Source organism: Camponotus vicinus, unplaced genomic scaffold (genome assembly GCF_025532165.1).
Source record: "Camponotus vicinus isolate PSW18456_S1 unplaced genomic scaffold, iyCamVici1.0 SCAF_13, whole genome shotgun sequence".
Lineage (NCBI taxonomy): Eukaryota > Metazoa > Arthropoda > Insecta > Hymenoptera > Formicidae > Camponotus > Camponotus vicinus.
Genome location: NW_028141949.1, coordinates 5,000,225 through 5,024,321, shown reverse-complemented (window position 1 = coordinate 5,024,321; position 24,097 = coordinate 5,000,225). Strand labels below are relative to the sequence as shown.

Below are 24,097 nucleotides of genomic sequence, written 5' to 3'. Positions count from 1 at the left end.
TTGTAATGTAATTATTTTTATATTACATAATTTAATATTTTGTAATGTGTTTTTTATGTAATTGCAAATTAATTATAATTTACGTTGTATATATTATAATTATATAATATATATATTTTTTATATGTATTATATTCTCTGTTTAAAAACTGTATTAAAAAAAATAAAAAAATTTTTCCTCCTCAATTTTTCCTCCCCTGTATCTCCGCCTTAACGAAGGAATTTGCCAGGTGAGGAGATTTCAGTACTCTCATGAACTTGAGAGCTATGCCGGCGGTAACATACGCCGATATTCATATAGTATATTCTTATATTTAAAATCATTTGGACAACGTATGGACACACATACATACACATATAGGTAAGTAATTTATAAAAATTATTTTTATAAAAATTATTATTTATCATATTTATATATTATTTTCAAAATAATGATTGTTATACTCTGGTGCTACCGGCATTTGGTGCACATAGCACGGAACAAAACTAGAAATTGTGCACATTATATATTACCCTCTGAGAACATTCATGGACATTGGCTTTGTAGTTCATGTTCACGTTTTCAATGTCCATAGAGGGAGTATCGCTTTCAGGGATCACCTAAAAACAGGCCATGACATCTCTCAGGCCGGTATTCATAGTCCGTTCTTATATTTAAGATCGTCTTAAGAACCCATTCAACCAATCAATGACCGCATTGCAGCTATTTGATTGGTTGAATGGGTTCTTAAGACGATCTTAAATATAAGAACGGACTATGAATACCGGCCTCAGTCTTCTCTCTGGTCAGACAGCATGCGAGATAGGCTGAGTTCCCACGGAGCGCGTCACGCGTCGCGTCAACCAGCGTGAGCCAATCAAAACATCCCATTGTAATAACATGTTTTCCGTGTTATTACAATGGGATGTTTTGATTGGCTCGCGCTGGATGACGCGACGCGTGACGCGCTCAGTGGGAACTCAGCCATAGAAATTCTCTCTCTCCTTCTTCTGTTTGAATTAATAAAAAATGTCAGAGCAAGACATAAAAATATCTTTTTCTTTTTTTGAATTTAATTTTTCCGACTTTTGAATCATTAATTTTGATGCAAATCGTATTTGTCCAATATATTATATTAGCAACATTCCTCTCTATTATTTTTTCTTTCTATGGATAAAAGCGGGCCGATATTCTTATTACACGTGATCAAATAAGTTGGTGCACCTGACTGTTCAAAAATAGGTGAACGGTGTAAATTTGATTAACCGTTACAGGTGTCTCATGTTTTCTTGAATCTTTGAAAGAATTGAATGCAAAGATCGATTTATTTTTGTATTAAGGTTGTTATACTCTGCGAAAAAACAAAGTTAAAATGAGCACTCGACGAAGACGTGCTGATGATTTCACAGATTCCTTGACCAGTTTTCGTACGTATAATAATGCTTTTCTGTGTATGTACTTTACAACTGAAATTTAAGTGAAATCTATTGTATTGTTAAGTCAGTTTTAAACAATCTATAATTCATGATACATTAAATATACGTATAATATACAAAGTGTGGTACGTTATATTATTACTATATATTTCGCATATCAAGAAACTTTCCATAAATTAATTATGTAAACATTCAATTTTAGATATACATTTACTTTTATTTTATAGTTTATTATAAGTTGAATTTTAGATATAACATTTTCTTTCATCTTACACTTATTATAGGTAGATATTTAATATATATAATAATATCGTCTCTCAAATAAATATACATGTTTACAGGTCAAACAACATTTGAGGAAAGACAGAATTCGATTACATCTCAAAAAGACTTAGACGATAACTCAGATATTAATTCTATAAGAAATAAGCAATATGAAAGTGATAAGGAGAGTCATCTAAATAGTAATGAATCTCGTGCGGGTTCCATTATTATAGCAGGTAATTTAGACAATCAACAATGTATTTCATCTGATCTGTGCAAGATTGTCAAGGATAATCATAATATCATATGTGACAATCAACATTCCAATCAACATTTATTAAGAGATACATTGAGTGTGTCGGATGAAACATCATATTTATCATTGAAACCTGATTTAAATAAATGTATTAATCTATTTCAAGATGAGCAGCTAAGCAAGGAACATCATACTTTTGAAGAATATTCGAATAAAATTGATTCCATGTTCTCTGAAATTAAAGTTAGCAGAGATATTGAGTCTCAACACTTAAATAAAAAAACTGTAGAGATACAATGTAATTTAATTAGAGATCGTGTATATGCTATGTCATTAAATTCACTGGAAGATACAATCATAGCAACAAAAGATCAAGATGTAATTAACAACAGACTTCAAAGGTCTAAAAGCTGCAGTATACTTAATAGTAATTTGAAGAGAGATAAAAATCATAATATTAAAACCAATTACTTTTGTATAAAACCTATAAATACTATTACAAGGAAAAATAGTCATGAAAAAATTGATACAGTTACTCTATTTGATCCATTATCATTGTCAAAGCCTTCTATTTTATCAAATAAGAATTCCCATCTTCTTGAAAAAGATCATAATTGCAATTCAACAAGCAGCGAGACTAGTTCAAAAGAGCAATTTAATTCTTTTGAATTAAAAACATTTTTACAATCATTGGAACATCAAAAGCCATTGAAAGAGGCAGCTGTACAAGAACCTTTGCTGAGGCGTTTGTCTGCAAATTTTTATAATTCACCTCAAACTTTTACAGAAAGGTTACTAACGATTATTGAAGAATCAGTTATAAATGATGATTCTTGTGCACAATTAGAATATCCAGATGTTAGCTTATGTAGATTAACTGAAGAACTTCGAAAAATGTGTAAATTTATAGAGGATGAGACTATTCCAGATTGGCCTCAGTCTCCTCAAAGAATGTCGACAATTTGTATGAGACGAAGAAGTCAAGGACTTAAATCTCCTTTCCAAAAATCTCTTGATACTTTTATATCTCGAGATAAAGGCTTAACCACGCCAACTCGACGTAATATTAAAAGTCCGAAGAAAACTTGTCAGTATATGCTCAAAAATATTTCATATAACGCAAAAGGTCCATTGCATGATAGCACAAGTACATTTGAATCTTTAGAGGCATTTTGCGAAAAATTTTATGCTGACGAATGCAAAAGTGTCCCAATAAAAGAAAAAAATCCATCACAGCCTCCCTTACAAAATCTAGATAGCATTTTACATGAATGTGAAAATCAAATGGCTTCTTTGGAAAGCTCATTCGACATTCGTGAACAACTCAAGAAAGCTGCAATGTTTACCTTGGATTTAACAAGCCAATATAAAGTACCTGAAGCACAAAATCTTCAATCTAGATTGTTTACACACGAAAAACACAATAAAGATTCAAAGAAAGTACCTGATACATTTAAGCAATTGACTCGACATAATAAATCTTATGAAATGATTGAACCAGATGATTTAGAAAATACGCTCATGTATGAAATCGCAAAAAAGAGACAAAGATGTCTCGATACGGCAAAGGTAATGATGGAAATCGACACGAATTCGGAGCCGACGAAACAAATATGCCCAGAGATCGTCATCAATGAATCCTCATCGACTAGCGACATTAAATTCATAGAAACATTAATGTCTGTTAAGAGATATCAAGAGTATTTGGAAAAACATAAATCTGTACTGAATTTATTTCGAACTGGATCGAGCAATTCTCATATTCCTGACAAAAAAGATCGAACAAAGGAGATGTCCAGAGAAGATTTCGGTTTTCGTCATTTAGGAGGTAAAATCGAGAATGCGACATTAGGAGTATCAAAGTTTTCAAGAATGAAAAAGAAAAGAAGTCCTTCACCGATGAAATGTTCTACTAATAAAATGGTTTCAAAGCCAAAATTATTTGTGACTCCCGGAAAAACGCCTATTAAGAGTTGTAAGCCAAAGCGCACATACTTTACTTCACCTAATCTAGTAATGGGAATGAATAAAAAAAAGAATGTTAGTCCACACCCAAAAAGCATTTATCAACAAATAGAAAATTATGATCATGTAGTATCACCAGTTGGAATGTATATAAAAGGTACGGATCCTCAGCTGATGAAAAATTTACGACCTAAAACGAACGAAAACCTATTAACAGCTAAAAAAAAACAAATGCGGTCTCCTAGCCCAAAACCGAAAGTGAAATTTCGACTATCTCCAAAACAGCCAAAAGAGGTAAGCGAATATTAATAAAAGTATAAATACAATTTAGATTATTATAAATACAAGTTATTGTTTGCAAGATGTATTGAAATCATACATGTATCATATTTTATATTATTTCAGACAATGACAAAAACAGTAGTAGGAGATGAAAATACACCTGATAATTTTTTACATCCGAAAGTGTGTTATAAGCTCCCATCACACGTACGCACGGTATGTAATTTGTATATCAAAAATCTCATTTATATATCAAAAATTTGAAATATTTAAATTTGAACATTTAAAATACAATATAACTGTAACGATATAATAATTTTATTTAGATAAAAGAAACAAAAAATCAAAAAGTGGGAAACCGCATAAACGAATTGTTGCGTTCGACAAAAGATAAAGTTGTGATTCGACACGAAGGTAATATTATATTTATAAACCACGAATTAATTATTTTTGCATACATGAATATGAACATAGTTTTTTTTTTAAAGAGTTCATGATTTCAGGAACAATATTTACAATTTAATTTTTGTATCACATTATTTCAGGTCGAATAAAATCAGTTCAAACAGATTATTTAAAGCAACCTGAAATTCATTACGATTCCGCAGAAGAATCCGTGCATATCGAGCAAACAGCTCGTAAAACATGCTTTTCTCGTATACAAAAAAATTAATAGCTAATATTCTAATATTATTTACTCTAAATCTATTTTCTGTTGATTGAAGATCGATGATACATTATAAAGAATGAAATATAATACATGTTAATTTATATTTTCATAAAAGTTTTATATCTTTTAATTTTAAAAGTTGTATATCTTGTAATCTTTTTATATATGAGATGTAAGATGTTTCATTAAATGTGCAATTTAAATTATTTTCTTCTCATCACCAATTATTTTGCGTTTTCTTATTTTACTATAAGCTATTTTGTTTCAAGTAATTGAATAGTCTTTTTCTTAAGAATTTAATTACAGTTATAATTATATTGCACAATTAAAATTCTTACTTTTGCTATATTGACACACAAGAATAAATATATTTTTCATAGTTTATTTTTTGAAAAATAAAATAGATCTGAAAAAGAGAAAAATACTCATTCAAAAATTATCTGCAGCAATCTATTCTATTCTCATTTTTGTCTAACAGTAAGTTTATTAACCTAATTTTTAAATATATTATATATATATATTTTATTATATATAAATATTATATTGTTATTGCAGAGATCTGTTGAGAGTGCTCAGAATGTTGCAAAAGATGCATTACGGACGAAGTAATATAAATCTCGAGTAAAAAATAATAAAAGTGAACACAAATCATTTTAATGAGAATAACGAATATCGAAGAGAACATCCTAAGATTCGTCATGAAAAACGATGTGACTAATAAGACCAAATAGAAATATTTCGTAGGATGAATCAATGCATGGAAATTTACAACTGCATATTCTAGAACGTAGGAGAAGTTTTTCTCGTTATCGATGTTGCGTAAAACGGGACAATACTGCGTTCTCTGCAATTCTCGTGATTGGTTTAATACGCTAGTGACATGACAGGACCGTCATATCGCAGATCATTAATATTTTCGAGATCTGTCAATAGCGCGGACATTTAATTTTTAATTATATGAACAGGAAGCAGATTTTGTTGCACGAGGACATATTACTACGTGATTTGCTTGTCCTTGATATAGCGCACATGATCTAAATTTTTTTTAAATTTTAGACAACGTTTCATTTCCTTATGTATACAATAGACGTTAAAGCTCCATGAAAAATGTATATATAAATATTTAATTCTCTAAATAGTTTGTTTATGATAAAATAAGATTGTTATAATTAGATAATGCATGAAAATTATTTTCTATACAAGTAATTTTTATTCTTTGCAACTATCTTTTATATTAAATATTTAATTTGGATGAAATAAAAATTAATGATTATATTATAGATTAAATTCTTTACAGACAAAATATAAAAGATTATATATATCAGAATAAATTGAAGAATTAAATAGGTAGAAAAAAAAGAAACGCGAATATATTAAAATTATATTAAAAAATATAGACTTTTATATCTTTTAATCTAAATATGATATTTTATTTCTTATATTGTTTTTAAAAAGTTGTCTTATAACAAGTCATAAATTAAATGTTATTTTGACAAATAATCATTTAATACAATATTGTGAAAATTATTCATATATAAGATAGCTTTCACACATTATCTACTACATGCTCTAGTAATTGATGAATCATTTAGAGAATTATATAGAAGTGTATATATGTGTGTTTTTTTCATTTACGCAGCTTGTTCAACAAGTTTTCTTAGTAAACCCGTGCCTACAGAGTTGCCCACGGCCCCAGAATTGCACATGGCACGCATGTTGACGATTGCACACGCCGCGCGTTACGCTTGTCAATCCGTTCGGAACCAAGCCCAGCCGTGGTGGGGAACGATCGATAAATTCGAAGCCGCGACGTCGTATTAGCAAAGTGAGCATTCTGCTGCGTACCACGAGAGTTTAAACTTCAACGAGTGAAGCGATAAAAGCTGATCAAGATGCCGGGACCAGGATGCGACAAATGCAAGGGTGAGTGTACTCATAAATTCTTAATAGATATTAAGAGATAATTTGATGTGACATGAGATATGACATGACATTTCCTCAATTGTTGCTGATAACTTATAAAGGAATTTCTCATTGATACATAATGAAAAATATAAAAGAAGATCTGTTTTTTTTTTTATAAAGACGTAATTTTTTTTATCGATTTGTAATTACCGTTGATTTAACAGTGCTTTGTCAATACACTATTACACAATTTTTGAAATTTATACACGATGTTTAAATATTTTTTCTCGAATTGTATGTACAGCGTTTAATTTCACACATTGTAATATTTATACAATATTTAAATTTGTTACAGACTGTAAATGCGGTGACAACTGCTCATGTTGCAAACCCGGATGCAAAGGTAATAATAGAAATTAGTTTAGTCGCAATTCATTATTTACTCGTTGTGTCTCTATTATGAGAAATCATATTTTTAACGATTACGATTAGTTGTCTAGCTCATTTTTCGTTTTTATGTCAAAGAAATCTTTTTAATATAGTCTCTTTAATATATCAAGAATGACTCTGATAAATAACTGTACTATTTTTGTTTTTCATCCCGGACAATGACTGGCTAATAACGGTCGATGCCAGTTCATCGTACAGCTTAGTACCGTACATCGTAATTTTGCAGACTTGTGATACGATTTTGCTGCGGCGTAATTGCATATAACATGTAATGTTACTCGCGCGACGTTTCGACGTCTCGGTCATTTCGATCTTTATACGTAATAAAATGAGTAATAGAAGACTTCTCGGAATATTACGTATTCAATATTTTCCTGCTTACATATATTTTGTCTTTTTTGTTCATCAACTTTATTTTTCACAATTTTATGATTCGTACATTTACGTAAAATTTAAATTATACAAAATAAACACGCATTAAAAATGGAAATTATATTGGCCAAAATAATTTTAGAATATTGTAGGAGTTTTATTTTAATAGTAATAGTATTAATTTTTAATAGTGATAATTTTTAATAGCAATAATTTCAGAATATTGTAGGAGTTTTATTTTAATAGTAATTTAATAGTTTATTTTAATAATAATTATATTTAAAAATTATTAATTTTATAAATTTTATAAATGTTTTTTTCTTTTTTAATAACAATGTATATTTTATAATAAAAAATTATGCAGATAACTGATATTCTTTTTTCTTTTCAGATGAATGTGATTGCAAGCCGGGCGAAAAATGCAAGTGTAAATGCGCTTGTAATTAACATAAAAAAATATTTATATATATGGATCTGTATTAAAAATGATAAACTTCTAACGGGTTAAAATAATCCAATATGTAGATCAATGTATATGTAGTAATCCAATATGTAGACAGAATTTTAAGCACTTTAATATCAAGAAAGATTTTATGCTTTATAAAATTTATATGTAATGCGAACTTTCCACTTTTTTGCTGGATGAACAATTAATAAGTTAATAAAATTTATAAAATTTAAATAATTTTGTTTTATTGTTGCAAATATATTTCCCATCTTTTTATTATAATAATGATAAAAAAGAGATTTATATAATTCAGTAAAATAATATTATAAAGTTAATGTTTAAAGTTAATTTTTTCCTATACTAACTGCCGTTCAAATTTAAACATAATGAAAAAAAATAGTCTAGATTTTTAAAAAATTATCTGACCTCCCTCAGTAATCTTTTTATATGTAAAGCAAGGTAATGCCTATCGTTGCAATCAGTTTTTTGTTGACATTTACATTTTTGTTCAGAGATATGTGATCAGATATACGATGTCTCAAAACCGTGGAATGCGTTCTAATCGTTAATATTTGTATAGCACAATTTCATGCAAAATAAAATTGTTAATCGCAAAATAAAATATTTAAAAAAATTATTGAGACTAACTGTGGAATATTTTTCATTTATTTTCTTTCCTTTAAGGACTGTTTGTTTTGCTTGCAATTTTTACATTCAAATTTTTCTTTCTTTTTCAACAAACAAAATTTTATAAATATATACTCTCTAAAAGTGAATCAGTGTATTATCACTTTAATCAGTGCTGTACTTATAACTGCTTGTAATCAGTGAGTATTTATTGTTTTTCAGTGATAATACACTGATTCATTCTAGTGAAAGTAATATATATATTACTTTCACTAGAGTGAATCAGTGTATTATCACTGAAAAACAATAAATACTCACTGATTACAAGCAGTTATAAGTACAGCACTGATTACAGTGATAATATAATGATTCATTTTTAGAAAGTATATACAGTCATCTTGTTTTAAATTCAAACATTTCTGGTGATTGCAAGCAAAGGAAACAAACCTAACGAATTGTATTTTTATATTATTAAGTATCACTGTGAGAGAATCGTCCTAGAAAAGTCCATTACTTTGAACGCATCTCCATAGTCTACTGTAATAATTAAAATTATCTATATAATCTTTAGTTATCTCGATCATATTTCTAGTATCAACAAAGATAATTTTCGAACTTTATTTTTACCTTGTACAAAAGTATTAATTTGTGCTATGCCCGACAATCTCGATAATTACATAATTACGACGAACTCCCGATAACACCAACGATAAATAATCGCGCGCGAGATTCACTGTCTTTTAAATTTATTTTAAACAGCAATTCATGCTCAACGAACCTGACCTTGATTGCTGCGATGTGATTGGCTCGCTACTTCGACATGCAATTCTCGATGTGCGCTCACTTCAATAGGTTTTAAATTCGCGATTTACACGTACGCGCGCATCACGATTCTCTCCGTTTTTCCGACGATTATTACTGTTTAAAAGTGAGTCCCGCGAGTGAAGATCTATCGCGAGTATTTCGTAAAGTGTCGGGAATTCATAAGTCGTAGTCCATTAGCCGCGTGAACGCCAATATATCGTAATATCATGATATCAATGTTCGTCTATCTACGGGGGGGGGGGGGAGGGGAGCAGATTACTTCGGAAACCGTTCCACATTTCTCACGATTTCTATCGTAAAAATGAATCCCACGAACGAATATTTATCATAAGTGTTTCGTAAAATGTCGAAAATCTCCTAGTATATTCAGTGCCGCGTATGATCGAAAATATATCGCGATATCGATGTTCCGCCAATCTGCGCGGAGGGAGGGGGAGGGGAAGTGAAGATTCTTTCGAATCCGTTTCGTATCTTTCGCGAATGTTCCGAAAAGTGTCGAGAGTGCAATTATCGGGATTGTCGACATAGCGCAAATTAATTGCGATACTTTTATACAAGGTAAAAATAAAATTCGAAAACTATTTCAGTATTAAAAATATAGTCGAGATGTGTAACTAAATATTATATACATAATTTTAGGTAGTGCATTAACGGTTATGATATCGATGATCGATGAAGAGAGAGAGATCGATGAAAGTCATCTACGCATATCTCAAGCTTTTCCTGAAGTGCAGGTATGAACCCATACATGTTTATTACCGAATATATATCTTTTTATATTATTTTATAATATTATCTCATCGATGATCCGTTACTCGACATTGGTATTTGTCTCAATCGGTAATATAGTCAGTTACTTGTTCATCGGTAAATCTATCTTTATTTACCCTCAATCGCTAATCGTTTTATTATGGTAACTACTTGTCTAACTTGTCGGTATCTAACCTATCGCGATATTGACTAAGGGAGGACGCCTCGGTCTGAAAACTCATACTTTTAATATATGCACTATGGAATCGATTGATTCGCGATCAAATATTAATTCGAGGATTCTTTTGTGAAATTTATATATTTTAAATACTTCAAATAATAAGAAGAAAAAGAAAGTAATCAAATTTTATCGATTATATTTTACGGTTTTAAATATCTAATATAAGAGAATATAATTATAATACTAATAATATAATATATAAATATTAATTTTATTTTCTTTACATTTTAATATATCCATGTTTACTATTCTTCTGTATATTTCCGCTATTTAATTAGAATGTTCAAGGTGATATGAAACGCGCTTGTCAAAGCGTGATCATTATAACGCGATGACATTAAATCGTTGCGAACAAATTAAATGAGCAATTAATCACGCGAATATAATGAATCATGAATAAAGTGGAGCAAATGCTTTGAACAATATCCGTAATCTATTATTAAAATATTGTATTATGCTTAATTAAATATAAAAAAATAATGATGTAATGCAAATCTCTTTTGTCTTTTTATAAAAGCCTTAGATGAACATAAATAATAAATTAAAATTTATAAATAAAATTTATAAGTAAAATTTATAAATAATAATTTAATACTTAAAGCAAGATATTTTTAATGTAAAAATATTGAAAAAAGATATAGCGTCAATTTAAATTTAGGTAGAAAAAATTATATTAATATCTGATGGAGAAAATATTTTGTGTAAATTAAATATATGTAGTTTGTACTGTATTTTTTTATTACATCTACACGCTATACGAGAGTATTTTATATATTATTCGATTTCTACGTACATTTCTTATAAATTTTTGCATCGAAAAGTAATACAACTATTTTTGAAAAATCATATTTAATATTGATTATTGATTTATTTCGAATTATCTACTGTTTGTTGTGTAATGCCATGATTATTATTATTCTTTATTACCTGTTAAATGTTACAACAAGAGAGAAAGAAAAAGAGAAAGAGAAGCACAATAGATCAATTAATAATTTAATCTTTACATATAAACTGTTAGGTTACGCGGCATTGTATATTTTGGATTATTGCCCAATAGCACGGATCAAATAATTTTTGCTGCAATATAAATACGCATCACATTACTTCATGTAGAAAGTCATGTATTATATATGTATATATTGATAATATTAGAAATCAAATCACTAATAATGATGATTATATCAATATCGGAATATTAATATCTTTTGTGTACTGAACGATAGAAAATTAAATTTTGGCGAATATAAAATTATAAATATAATTAATGTAACAATTAAGAAATTAAATATATAAATAATATAGTTTTTTGAATACGTAAAAAAATCATATTCTTGAATTAAGTTTAAATAAAGGTTATTTTAATAGGATTTTAATTCAAAAAATAATTAAAGTATTAGTTATTTAAATAACCTTTATTAGTTTTAACCTTTAAGTTTTTTAATTTTAGGTTATTTAAATAACCTTTATAAAAAGGGAATTAAATTAAACAAAAATCAATTAAAAACAAATTAAATCAAAAATAAATTAAAGACAACGCGTCTTTAAATTAGTTCTATTTTATTACTTATCGATCAGTCCCAGCACCGGTCATTTATTTATATGTATATCAACGAGCTGTTATACATTGACATAAATAAGTAATCGATAAATTCTTGGAGAGACTGGTGTGCCTTTAATTGATATCCCGATTAATTATGCATTCGGATTTCGAGCGCAACACCACTTGGTCAGCTCAAACAAGGGTGGCAAGCCGTCCGGAATGCGGCATGCAAAGTGCAGTTTGCGTGCAAAACGGCTGTGACCTAACGTAGCTTTCGCTAAAAGCGCTTAAATTTATAATGGTCGAGCGTTATCGGTTAGCCGTTCGCAAACAGCGCGACAGACCGAATTTAAGGATATCCCGAAAGAGATTTCGTTTACGCAAAAAAATGTTCCGCTTTGTATTTATTGGAATTGATTGCCGCGATTCGTGACATTTGTGATTTTTTTTTGCAAGTTTTATTTCTATTGATCTAAGATTGTATATAATATGATTGACATTTATCCCTAAAATATTTGCCAGTTTTCGACACATATATAGATAGGTGGAAATACAAGCGATTTTTCTCGAAAAATCTCTATGTAATAATGAAAATGCATTTATATATATATATATATATATATATATATATATATATATATTAATAAAATATAATAATATTTATATATAATATAATATAAATTATAAATATATATTAAATTTTATATATATACATATATTTATATGATGTCTAACAAAACATGTATAGTCTTTTGTCGTTTTCATCAAGATTTATTTCGTTTTTTATTGCGTATTTTTTGCTTATATCTTTAGAACGTGCACCGGCAGCACTCGGGAAGGACAAACGATGCGATTAAGACTGCTAAGCAAATTCGCTCTCCTTTTTCGTTAGTTGGCCGCGATATTACAGTGGAAAAAGAAATTATAGGAAGTATAACTGTGTGATTCGTATCGTGTGCGGAGGAAGAAGAGAGAAAGAGGGGGAGAGAGATGTAAGGCGCGAAAAAATTGTAAAGGAATTCGACGGTCGTCGAGGGAGCGGCAACTTCTCGCGAAGTCGCGGCTTCAGCAGGAGAATCGTTAACGACACCCCGTACGGCTTTAAGAACTAATATTTCCATCATTGTTAGCTTTTATGGCGCGCCGGAGTCGCGGCTCATATCGTTCGTCTCTAAAGTAAACGTGCGCCCGTCGTTGTCAGACTCTGTTTGGACGGGTTGACTTGAATACGTAATGCTAGGGCTTTTAGCCAAAATACACGTATGCACGTAAAATAAAAATTATATCCTATCAGAGAAAGAAAGAGAGAGAGAGAGAGAGAGAGAGAGAGAGAGAGAGAGAGAGAGAGACTAATTTCTAGCAAAATAAAAATAAAAATCGGCCCGGATCAAATTGAAAGAAAACTAGGATTAAAATATTTCAAAATTCACTTAAGCTTTTTCTAGAAATTAAAAAAAATATATATACATATATAATAAAACATATTTTTTATGTAGTTATAATTATTATAATTTATATATTGCAAATTAATAGAAAAAGAGAGATATTTTGCACGTAACTATTCCTATCAAATAAGATATACATATATATTAATGTTTAATTGACAAAATGATAAAGATATAACTGGTAGATTTTGTAGAAAGCAATTTCGCGTATTAGAGTATTCTTAGCACGTGGATGCGAGACTCAATGTAGGAAGCTCGTACGTGAGATCGTTAGCGCGAAGGGTGTGACTTGGCATTGTGTCCCGAAGTATGTCTTAAGTGTTAGTTTATTGTTACCCGTACCCGGTGGGCAGGCTACCCTTACATATTTAAGATGGCCCATTAGTATCTAGTGGCGCTTGCGCTGCGAAATGTCGCGAAGTATGGTCTTACGTTACATCTTTTCAAGTTCGATAGACTATAGGATGCATTCGACATAATTGTACTGCACTAATGGCACCATGTAACTAACGTGTATGATTGATGATTATCCTTCGATCTAATCAATCAATCCAACTTTGTCGAATGCAAGCAATATGATAATTGATTCTCTTAAAGCGGAAAATTAATTAATTTAATAAGCGACAAATAGGCAAAATTAATTAATTTAATAGACGACTTGTATATGAGAATGCACAAGAAATGTAAACAATATTTTCTCTTTCTATATGTTTAATAATTAACAATACGAATTGATTTGAAATGTATTTTTCTAGAATTATTATGTTTTTCCGGTTATACTATTAATTGAACACAAAAGACCTTACGTAATTTCTATTAGCGTTATGTTTAAAGAAGATTTCTCATGACTTTTTAGGCAAATTTTAAAATAAAAAATAAAAAATTGATAAAGATGTCAGAAACGCCAGCCATATGTACAACCTTAATTTAAAGAAATTCAGTTGTATGCTCATAATTGAAGCAAGCATAAAAATGTAATTAAAAAAAAAAATTTGTTTAAATTGATTAAAAGAATAAAATGTTTTTCGCGTCATCTTCGCGGATAAATCTCGCGCTCCTTGCAAATCAGGATCATAAGAGGGAACGATGGTAGCGGTAATCTTAGCGACCGAGAATGCGCGGTAGGCGGACTCATTAAACTTTTCGTCGTTTCGTCCTTCGGAGAATCGTGTCGGGAGTAACGGCTCCCACGGGAACAGCAGTGTGGCGCGATTATACAGACCGCTCCATTTCGGTGGGGAGGGGAAGGATTATACGGCCGCGACGCAAAGAAGAAGGGTTAAAACGGCACATCCTCGCTGCATCTTTCTCTTTCCGTCTTCCTCTCTCTCTTTCTCCTCTTCACGCGTCTCGTCGCAGAGAGAATTCGAATGCTCGAGGAAGGGCTCGCGCACGAGGAAGAGCCGAGGAGAGAGCGAGAGAGGATCATCTCGCTCGAGACACCCCCTTCCCCGACAAGCCATCCCGTTTGTTGCCTTTGTCGCGACCGTCCGCCGGGCCCAATCGCACGAAATTAATGTCTCGCCATTATTAGCAGAAGTTAGCCGACTGCGAAGAAGTTGCCACGCCACGGGTGTACTTTCGGGCGGGGGGGAGGGAAGCGGTAGGCGAGAGGATAAAAATAGAGTCGAGTGGAGTTATAACTTCTGGCCTCTGATCGCGCGTTCACTCCTGTCGCGCCATGTTTCTTCGTTAATGCAATTGCCTGTCGGCGGGAGGTCCTCGGATTAGATGACACACGAGACTCGCATCTTTTCTTCGACCAACGGTGTTTTTATCCTCGTCGAAAGCTTTTAAAGCTGTATCACGCTATCGTGAAAAGAAGTGGAAAATTGGAAATGCTAGGAAAGAATATTTGTTTAAAATTTTTATATTTTATATTTCACATACTAAAATTTTTATAATTCGAAAATTACAAAAGTCAATAGATATTTTATGAAATAATTTTTTTCACAAAGTTGCGAAAAAGAATCTTCGATATGTGATAGAGCTTTTAAGCTTTTTTCGCCACGATGACAGATACGCGACGCTATGTTTGCTCCGTATCATCTGTATCAATCTCAAACACAAAAGTGCTTACATGGTATAACGATAAACATCCCCTAACGCGATGTAATGCCCTCGTAGATGGAAAAATAACTGTTCGAGTGTCGTAATTAAAGCGCGACGCTGGAAAATGTCTCGCTCGCCCCTTCGCGGTGGATAATAGACCGAGAACCAGTCGTTATCATAAATTCTTAATCCGAATCGACGGTAAAACTGAAAGTTAACCAAGTTCGGTACCATTAGCCGTAACAATGCCCGCAGTAAGTTCTTACGGTAACGATGCTGTAACGACGGTTTCCGGAGCGTGGCAATTTCTCGCGATAAAGTTACCGATGGGACCTACAAGAATTAAACTCGCCCGAAGGGGTAGATCGGCGACGGTGCAGCGAGAGTCAAATAGGTATTAAATTTTAAAGTCTGTTATATACTGGCAATCTCTCGGTTTAATTGCCCGATGGAGAAATTATCGATTTGGAATTTAACAAAAATAAAAATAGTAATCTTTTGTTCTATGTTTATCATTGAATGTTATTAAATTCTTAGAGATTGTGTGTATTTTTTTCGTAGTTTATCGAAAAAATCATACGAGCGCATGCAAAATATGTTGTAGAATGATTCATTATTGATTTTACAATTGAAAAGAGAATTATCTTATACGTGAAAGAAAAATTGACTATAGGAAAATTATAGAAAAATATATTCTGAAGTACTGACGTGCAATTAAGAATCGCTCTGTAGTAGCTGGCGAGGATTTCCGTCACAGAAGCGTGAAATATACCATATCCAGTTTCATGAAACGACCGCGAACACCGTTCGCGAGCAGTCCGAATTGAAGCAGATTACCCGGCGGAAATTAGTCAAAACTAACAAAGGGGCTTTGGCGACCCGCGACCGGCATTCGGCGTCCGCAATCGCGGCTGAATCGCGATCGCGTAATTCCGCAAACGGGCGATTCCGAGCCTTCGAACAAAAGATGTAATAATTCTGCCCCTGTGTTTTCCACCGCACCACCTTTCTATCTCTTCCTCCCCCTCCCTCTGCCTCGCCGACCGCCGTCATTCTACCGCGCGACGTTTCTCCGACCCTCGCGAGAAACCCTTTGTTTGCAAGACAAACAAGAATCGTTTGCTCGCAAGAGTCAGCGGTGGTGGAGGTTGAAGGACCGGCTTTCGGGAGAAGACGGAATTTTAATTACGGGAATATTACCTGAGAGGTCGCGAATAGCTGTACCAGTCGATTTTGAAATAAGGAATTAGCGAAGATTCGGTAAGCGTGACGAGACTTTACGCTAGATATTCGATTTTGCACGGTCGATCAAAGTATTTTTTAATGGCAAAATAATTTTCCTTTTTTTTTTTACGGTTTATGCAGGTCGAATATGTGAGCGAAAAATATCGGCGCGCTCGTGATGAATGAATTCGCTTGTTTTTAATATATCAACGGCGCGAAATGTCGCCGATAAGCCGGTTGAACGATATCGTAAACATTTTAATTAAAGCTGGCGAAGGATATTTAATTTCGAATAATTAATGGTCGTCCGTCGAAATTCATGCGTCCCCGACAAAAGCCATCGCCCTCTCGATTACTCTTGATTTTCATTACACGAGTCAACAGCCACGAGGCTGACGGCTATTAAGCGCCCTTTTTTCCGTTCCCCGCTGCTCCGAAACGAACTTATGGATTCTCAGCGAGAACGCCGGGGATTCAAACATAGCCCGCGACACATTTTGTTCTACGCCATTGTAAAGATCTTATTCGAGTGTTTTATTAAATCATAAAACAATATGCTTTGTGATAAAAGCATCCATCCGTACATATAATCAAATATTATTTAATATAGTGTACACGTAGAATACCATTTCTTAATTAATTTCGTATTGAACAATCGATATAGACAAAATTTAATTAGTATGTGTATGGGAACTTGCATTTTTTAAATTTACAATTTTCCAATTCCTGTGAAAAATATCAAATTCCATAGTTGATTCTGATGCTTTTAATACATAATTGTATTATAATTTGCTTTATAATCGCCGCTCGGACTGCTTTTGAGGACTGTCGCTATCCGGAAAATTCGTGTAGTAATATGCTCACGTAAAAGGTCGCGTATACGTACCGACTCGATATATGGCAGCGCAACGTGACCAAAGGACAAAAGGATATTACGACATTACGTCGTCAATCCTTTCACCGTATTTATGCCGCCGTGAAACGCGATCTCGCGAGCGGGCCGCGCGACCGGCTGAAAGATGAACAGAAGAGCGCGACGACGGAGGATGAGATGCGAGATGGTGAGGAGAGACGAGGACGAGGGTGAGGATGGGTGAGGGGTGCGTTTTCGAACCGCGCGCCAATTTTATTTGAACAACAGCGGCGTCTCGCTCGCGCGCGGACAATGCATAGCGGATTCAATAAAACCGCAACAATAAGGGTGAAAACTGCGAGGCTGGTGCGCGCCCAGCGAGGAATAGCGACAGAGGCCGGAACGACGGGGACGGGGAGGAGAGGGATGACGGGAAGGGGCTACGGCAGCGAGTTGTACCGGCGTGAGAATGGGAAAGCGGAGGGTAATTTGAATGAAGAGACAAGAGACAATGCGTGGGCGAAGCGCCCAGAACAGAACGGAACGCCGGGGCGGAGAGGAAGTATTCTGGTGGTTAGGCAGGAGAAGAAAGGAGGGGGAGGGGAGGGGGAAAGGGGATGGGTGAAAACAACCGCGGAATCAAATTAGAGACAACGGCGTAGTAGGGCAAAAGGGTGGAAAGAGGAACAGTGGGAAGGCGGGGGTAGTGAGCCAAAGGGAGTGCGGTGGGGTAATTATATTTACAAGTGGCAGTTCTCGAAAACAAAAGACCTCAAGATTGCTCGATTCATTCGAGAATTCCTGCGGAAGAATCGTGCGCTCCCTCCCTTCTTCTTTCCTCCGTGTTACTCCTTTTAAGAGAGAAGTTATCATTGTCGTCGAGTCTGTCTAATGTCACGCAAAAAGAGAGCGAACGAAATCCGGATCAGATCCGGAAGATCTGATAAATCCGAAGTTTGATAAGGTATTAAATACTAAAATCGGAAATTTCTCGCCATTAGAGCTTCATTATTTTAAGTTATGCGATATGTAAGCGCAAATAATGTGATCTTTTATCGTTATTTATGCAAATATCTAAGGAGACTATCGTGTAGATTTGCCGGATGTCGAAAATTATGTGTATTAAATCCGCGATTTGATTAGTAAATAAGATTTATGTGAATAATTATTCTTATCATTTTCGTGCTACGTGAATTCCAACTCCAAATTTCTAAACTAATTTACGCGAAAGATTGACTATTATTGACTTAGTCAATCATAAATCGAATATAATAATGAAGCTAATTGTAAGATTAATCTTGGTTACATTGTTAGGTAAATTTTCTATCTTAACGCTCGCATATTATTTGATCAGATTAGCAATATTTCCAGAAATATATTCTATTATTTTTTTTTATTTTTGCGATATCTCACTTTTGGCCTTTAATTAAATATTTTAAAATGGAGGAAACTTTATAATATTATGTCTCCTGTAATTTTTCAGTTTTCTTAATCTCTTTTTTAAATTTTTCCCTGTCGTAATAAGAAATTGAATTTTTTTACAGTATTTTACACGTTATGTAAAGATACTTTTTTGGATGTGATATAATAGATTTTCTTCTCTCTTTCTTTTATTCTTCTTCTTCATCTGTAGTTAAGTGATTTATGTCTAAATTGAGTTACGAGTCGCGCGATTGAAAAAGTGCTCACTTTTTGCTAAGGAAAAAAAAGAAGGAAGAGAATGAGGATAGGTAACGAGTTCTTTCGCCTCATGATTTTTCAAAGGCTTCTTCGTCTTTCTCGCATCGAAACCTTTGAACTTCCTCGAGCGTCTTTCGCGACGCAGTCGAGATTCTTTCCCTTTCGCGAAAGGCCATAAAGCAATTAAGTGGTATTTGTTCGCCTAGTTCCGCTGAGATTATTTCAGTCTTGCGTGCGACGACTCGAGCTAATCAAATTACCTTTTATAGAAACGACTACTTATAACAGTCTTTGAACGACTTGATATTCGCATTTCTCGTGAAGAAACTTTTTGTTTTCTCTTTTCGCGCGAGAATCAAATGAGAAAAATGGCGAGTTTTGAGGCTTCCGATACTTTGTTACGCGATAAATTGTTCGCGTATTTTTAGCTTCGTTTTAAAGCTCGTGATTCAACTTTTGTTTCCATCGCGTGAAATTGAAATATCTGGAATATATATCCTTATAAAGGGAAACAATTATATTGTATCAAACATATAGGTTTTTTATCTGTTCTGTTTCAAAATATTAATCGCATATATATTCGTTGTTTACCGCAAAATCATAGTAGAAAGCATCTAGCCAGAAACTCGCCGATTTTCGTCGTCCTTTTTAAAAATTCACCCCTTTCTGTTTCCTACGAGCGAGACGACAGTCGCAGAGAAATTGTTTGTCCGACTGACGGCATTTCCCCGTCGCCCCGCTACCCTCGCGCAAGATAGACGACCCTTTTCACATATTTTCATATACACATATACATATACGTATATATTCCGCTCCGCAGGCGGGACAAAGCAAAATGAAAAGATAGTTCGGATGCTTCGACTTCCGCTTACATGTGCATACTTTCGCACGCGCGTTGTACCGTTGTTACGTTATTCGCCTCTCTATAGACGGCGAACAATAGTATCGACTGCGAGACGCACGTAAGACCGCCACTTGTCTCCCTTTTCTGCTTGGAAACTATACAAAGCGTCAGAGGAATCTTTACTCTGAAATCTACTGACAAATTCCTCAAATACGTCATCGATTCGATCGATCGATCAATCTATCGTCCATGTTTTTCATATATAATGAAATATATAAAAATCGTATATAAATTTCGCTGTTGCATGAAATAAAATTTATTTGGCGTTTTTGTGGTAAAATTTATTTAACAGCCCCGCGCGTCGATTAATAATAAATTCGGGCAACGCGTCCGGATTAATTGCGACTGATGCCTAAGTCGTGGCAGTCGATCGTTATCGGTCGCGCGACAAAACGGGGCGCGAACGAATAAAAGAGCTTTACCACCACGTGGAAACGCGGAAAAGCAGCAAAAGAGCTCGGACATTTGACGTGGCGGGTACTCTCCCTCTTTTTTCCTCCGCCCTCTCCCCGCGTCGTGTCGCGCCGCGACGCGGCGTTATGGAATTTTTGCGGAACGGCTTTTTTTAATTGATGCAATTCAAACCAGCCGCCGGCGGCGCGCCTGGCGAGCTCGTAAAACTTTTCGTCGCCTTCCGCGCACTTTCGTCGCACGCGAATTCGAAGTTCCGGCTTTTTCCTCGCCACCGATCCTCCGTCCTCATCACGGAAAAACACTCGCCGAGGGCACTCCTGGGACGCATCAAGCTTCCTAGGAACTGCTCTCCGTCGTCCGGAATTATGCCGTCGTCCTTAAGCGAGTAACCCTAAGCTCGTTCGTAATCTCGCTCGCGGGAAATCTCACGCGAATGAGACGACGATATCGTTTTCTCGTTAATGCGCATGTCTCGGTTGTCGTGAAAATTTATCTAATCGATATTTGTTATTTTCTTATCGTGTTTAATTATTTTATTAAACTCTATGTACGCATTTTATAATCATCTGTCACATCCGCGTCGCACATTATCTAATCGATATTATCGTGATCATTATTTTTTCCAGAAGTATTATTTGTAATCTTATCGCGATGAATACATCTCGATTGTAAGTGCATATATTTAATTTTAAGAAGAGTAAAGTTGCGTTTCCAAAAATGCGATATCAGTGCGAGATTTCCGGCATTAACGAGAAGCGGTGCCCCACAACCGGGTTCCGTTCTTCTCTTCCCTTTTCGCTCGCTCTCGGCATAATGAAAAGCTTAGCAGTTGGTTTAACTTGGCCGAGGATTAAGTTTACCTCGTTTCAAGGGTGCCAGAGCAGCGTGGAATTTCTACCTCTTATTTTTCCACCTCCTCGCCCCGGCGCTGGAAAAGAGCGCGCGGTAGGTATTTCTTAATTAGCAGCAAGTATCTCGTCCAACGGAAGTTGCCTTATTAATTAATATTTTAGAAGAGAGACATGAGAGAGAAAGAGAAAGAAAGAAAATAAACGCGAGGGGACGAGGAGTGAAAAAAGATAAAGATATTTTCTATGAGACGTGACTTTTGCTTACACGATTTAGCTGCTGAGATAAATATTATTTATTAAAGTAAAAGAGAATACATTTGTGTGAAATATGCATCGTGAAATGCAATGAATAATCATAGAATTTTGCGCGAGAGAATGGGGGTTGAGATTAAATCGTATGCTATGTTAATTGTAACTAAACTAAATATAAGCTGTAATGTCGCGTGTTGAGAAATATAGAGATATGTTAATTCGAATGTAAATCTGAAAAACGCGCTAAGAAAATTATAAAACTGCAATGATAACCTAAATGAAATAATTTTAATTATTCTTGTAGTTATATATAATAATAAAAATTAAAAGCTGAATTCTTTTATACTATATATACATATATTTGTTGGATATATTTTTACTATTTTGTTTTATTATTGCGCAATTTTATAATCTCTTTACGATTTGATATTGTGTGAAATAAGATCTTACCATTTACACTCAGGATTGAATCGAGACTTCACCAAACATTTTCACATTGTCTCGGTTACTCGCGACGGTCGCTTAATACGGCCGTTAACGAGGCCGCGAAGATAAATTCGCGTTCGTAGTTTCGAGAAGTGTCATTAACGAAAGGGTCGAATGTGCCTAGGTATCGCTTAGGTCGAGTACATTCAGAAGAAGCAATAAAACTCGACAAAGAAAGGGCGAGGAGAAGAGGGCAACTAAATATAAAAATACAGTCTCGACGGACATTCGAGAGGTTAACGTCGCAAGAACGAGAGAGGACATTGAAAAAGTAAAAAAAAAGAAAAGGAAAAAAACGGGATAACGGCCGTGTCGCGCGCGAAACGTTTTAATAAACCAAGTTGGCCAATCAAAGTGAGAGTTAAGGAGCTTTCTTGTTTTTTAACGGCCATTTTTACGCCCGCTTAAATCACGTGCCGTTGCGAAATGATGGGCCGAGAGGCGAGCGCGAGCGAGAGATACGGAAAGCGAGAAAGGAAAGAATTCCAGGATTTTCTCAGAAAGGCGCGGAAACATTTTTACGAGTGAATGGCGATGAGAGGAACGGTTGTGAGCGCGGACAAGTCGAGCAAGTATTTATCGATCGAATATCAAAACTATATCTCGATGCAACAATTAATCTTTTCCGTAACTTTATGAAGGAAAAAATAAAAAAATTATATATCATTTTAAAATAAGGACAAGGATGGCAAATTTACATTCTAATTGACTTGCATAATTATCTTACCGCGTATTTATGTTATTAGAGTATCGATATTTTTAGATATTTAATGTTTCTATTCGCGAATCGGAATGGTTTACTTTGCGAGGTTGTCTCGACGGTGGATAGGTGGTTATTTTAACGCAGACGGATGTGGCACATAGGATTGCAGTTATTGACACTTTAAGCGTAGACTTTTCATTCACAGCTTCTATAGACTCGCGCAGTGCGTTCCAAACTATACATTTTTCATTCACTCAGTTAGAGTTAGATGAATGATCGTGTTGCGAAAATATACACGTGTTCGGAAGTTTGCGCCGAAGCGTATCTGTGCTTTGTTACGCGGGAACGGAGCCAACAATACATGTTACAGATCACATGCGAAATTATAAGTACAATACTGTGTGGTTACGAATAGATATCTATGACGTAATATCTGTGGAAGAGAGTTACGTAGAGAGTAAAGTAGAATAAGAGAGATATGAAAATTTTGTTAATATTTCTTTTCATCACACATAATGTACGATCTTGTTATTTATATTAATGCTATGAAAATTAATCTATTTTTTAATGTACTAAGTAATATTTATAATTTGTTCATACTTAAAAAAATATTTTTGCCATTTATTTTCTAATAATTTTTTTTCATTTTATTTAATCTACATCAATCAACACAGTGAAGATCATAATTATTATAGATAAATAATATTATAAGTAATATTAAAACGTTATCATATAATTTAAAAATTTTATGTCATTGTTACTAAAATTGTGGATATTAATAGAAAAGTTACGATATATATCTGATTAGAGACACTTGTCTGCAAAATATTAATACAAAATTTAATCTCATTTAATCTTATCTAATCTTACTTAAAAAAAACATTCTTGTTTTGATGTGTCTTTTAGGAATTGTCCAATGAAATGTAAATTAAATGAAAAACTGATGAAGTGAATGAGGTAATTCTTTATTCTCAGGAGCACGCAATCGATTTCGGAGCAGACTTTAATATTAACGCGCTCGACTTGAAGCTCAAGCGGCCGCACGAATCCCGTTTACACACACGGCTGTTATGCTTCGGCGATGGCGGGCACAAAAAATGCGAAAACTTTCGCATAGCGCGCGCAGCCTTCATTTTTATTCGCTTCACTTTTTTTATTCTCGAACGCGACGAGATGCGACGCGACGAGACGAGACGAGACGAGACGAGACGAAATGTAGCGGC

At 33.9% G+C, this 24,097-nt stretch overlaps 2 protein-coding genes across 8 annotated transcripts in view; both read left to right on the top strand.

The window, feature by feature from the left end:
* The first annotated feature begins 1,046 nt into the window (after nt 1–1,046).
* LOC145963935 (uncharacterized) lies at nt 1,047–8,674 on the top strand. Of its 5 annotated transcripts, XM_083086301.1 has the most exons (10): nt 1,048–1,406; nt 1,757–1,915; nt 2,102–4,194; nt 4,306–4,398; nt 4,509–4,596; nt 4,728–5,329; nt 5,408–5,639; nt 6,492–6,775; nt 7,113–7,160; nt 7,971–8,674. In XM_083086301.1, the coding sequence occupies exons 1-6, from the start codon at nt 1,352–1,354 to the stop codon at nt 4,853–4,855; spliced, it is 2,616 nt and encodes an 871-aa protein (XP_082942427.1). In that variant the 5' UTR covers nt 1,048–1,351; the 3' UTR covers nt 4,856–5,329; nt 5,408–5,639; nt 6,492–6,775; nt 7,113–7,160; nt 7,971–8,674. The 5 variants fall into 5 exon arrangements, with proteins under 5 accessions (XP_082942426.1, XP_082942424.1, XP_082942422.1 ...); XM_083086300.1 differs by having other exon boundaries at nt 1,047–1,406; nt 1,757–4,194; nt 5,408–5,562; nt 6,531–6,775; XM_083086298.1 differs by having other exon boundaries at nt 1,047–1,406; nt 1,757–4,194; nt 5,408–5,562.
* A 1,060-nt stretch (nt 8,675–9,734) lies between these two features.
* The window catches only part of LOC145964525 (uncharacterized), a 194,940-nt gene continuing 180,577 nt past the window's right edge, over nt 9,735–24,097 (top strand). For 2 of the 3 annotated variants that reach the window (XM_083087397.1, XM_083087396.1), the window contains exons 1-2: nt 9,735–10,037; nt 10,119–10,213. In XM_083087397.1, coding sequence (XP_082943523.1) covers nt 10,152–10,213 — 62 coding nt within the window. In that variant the 5' untranslated portion in view covers nt 9,735–10,037; nt 10,119–10,151. Of the gene's footprint in view, nt 10,038–10,118; nt 10,214–24,097 lie in introns of those variants that run through there. The other variant, XR_014436482.1, reaches the window with a different exon arrangement.

Bases quoted from the DNA above. Each gene is read 5' to 3' on its own strand.
- LOC145963935 (XM_083086300.1), top strand. From the start codon at position 1,352: ATGAGCACTCGACGAAGACGTGCTGATGATTTCACAGATTCCTTGACC. The intron at 4,195-4,305 runs GTAAGCGAATAT...ATATTATTTCAG, and splicing joins CTCCAAAACAGCCAAAAGAG to ACAATGACAAAAACAGTAGT. The intron at 4,399-4,508 runs GTATGTAATTTG...AATTTTATTTAG, and splicing joins TCCCATCACACGTACGCACG to ATAAAAGAAACAAAAAATCA.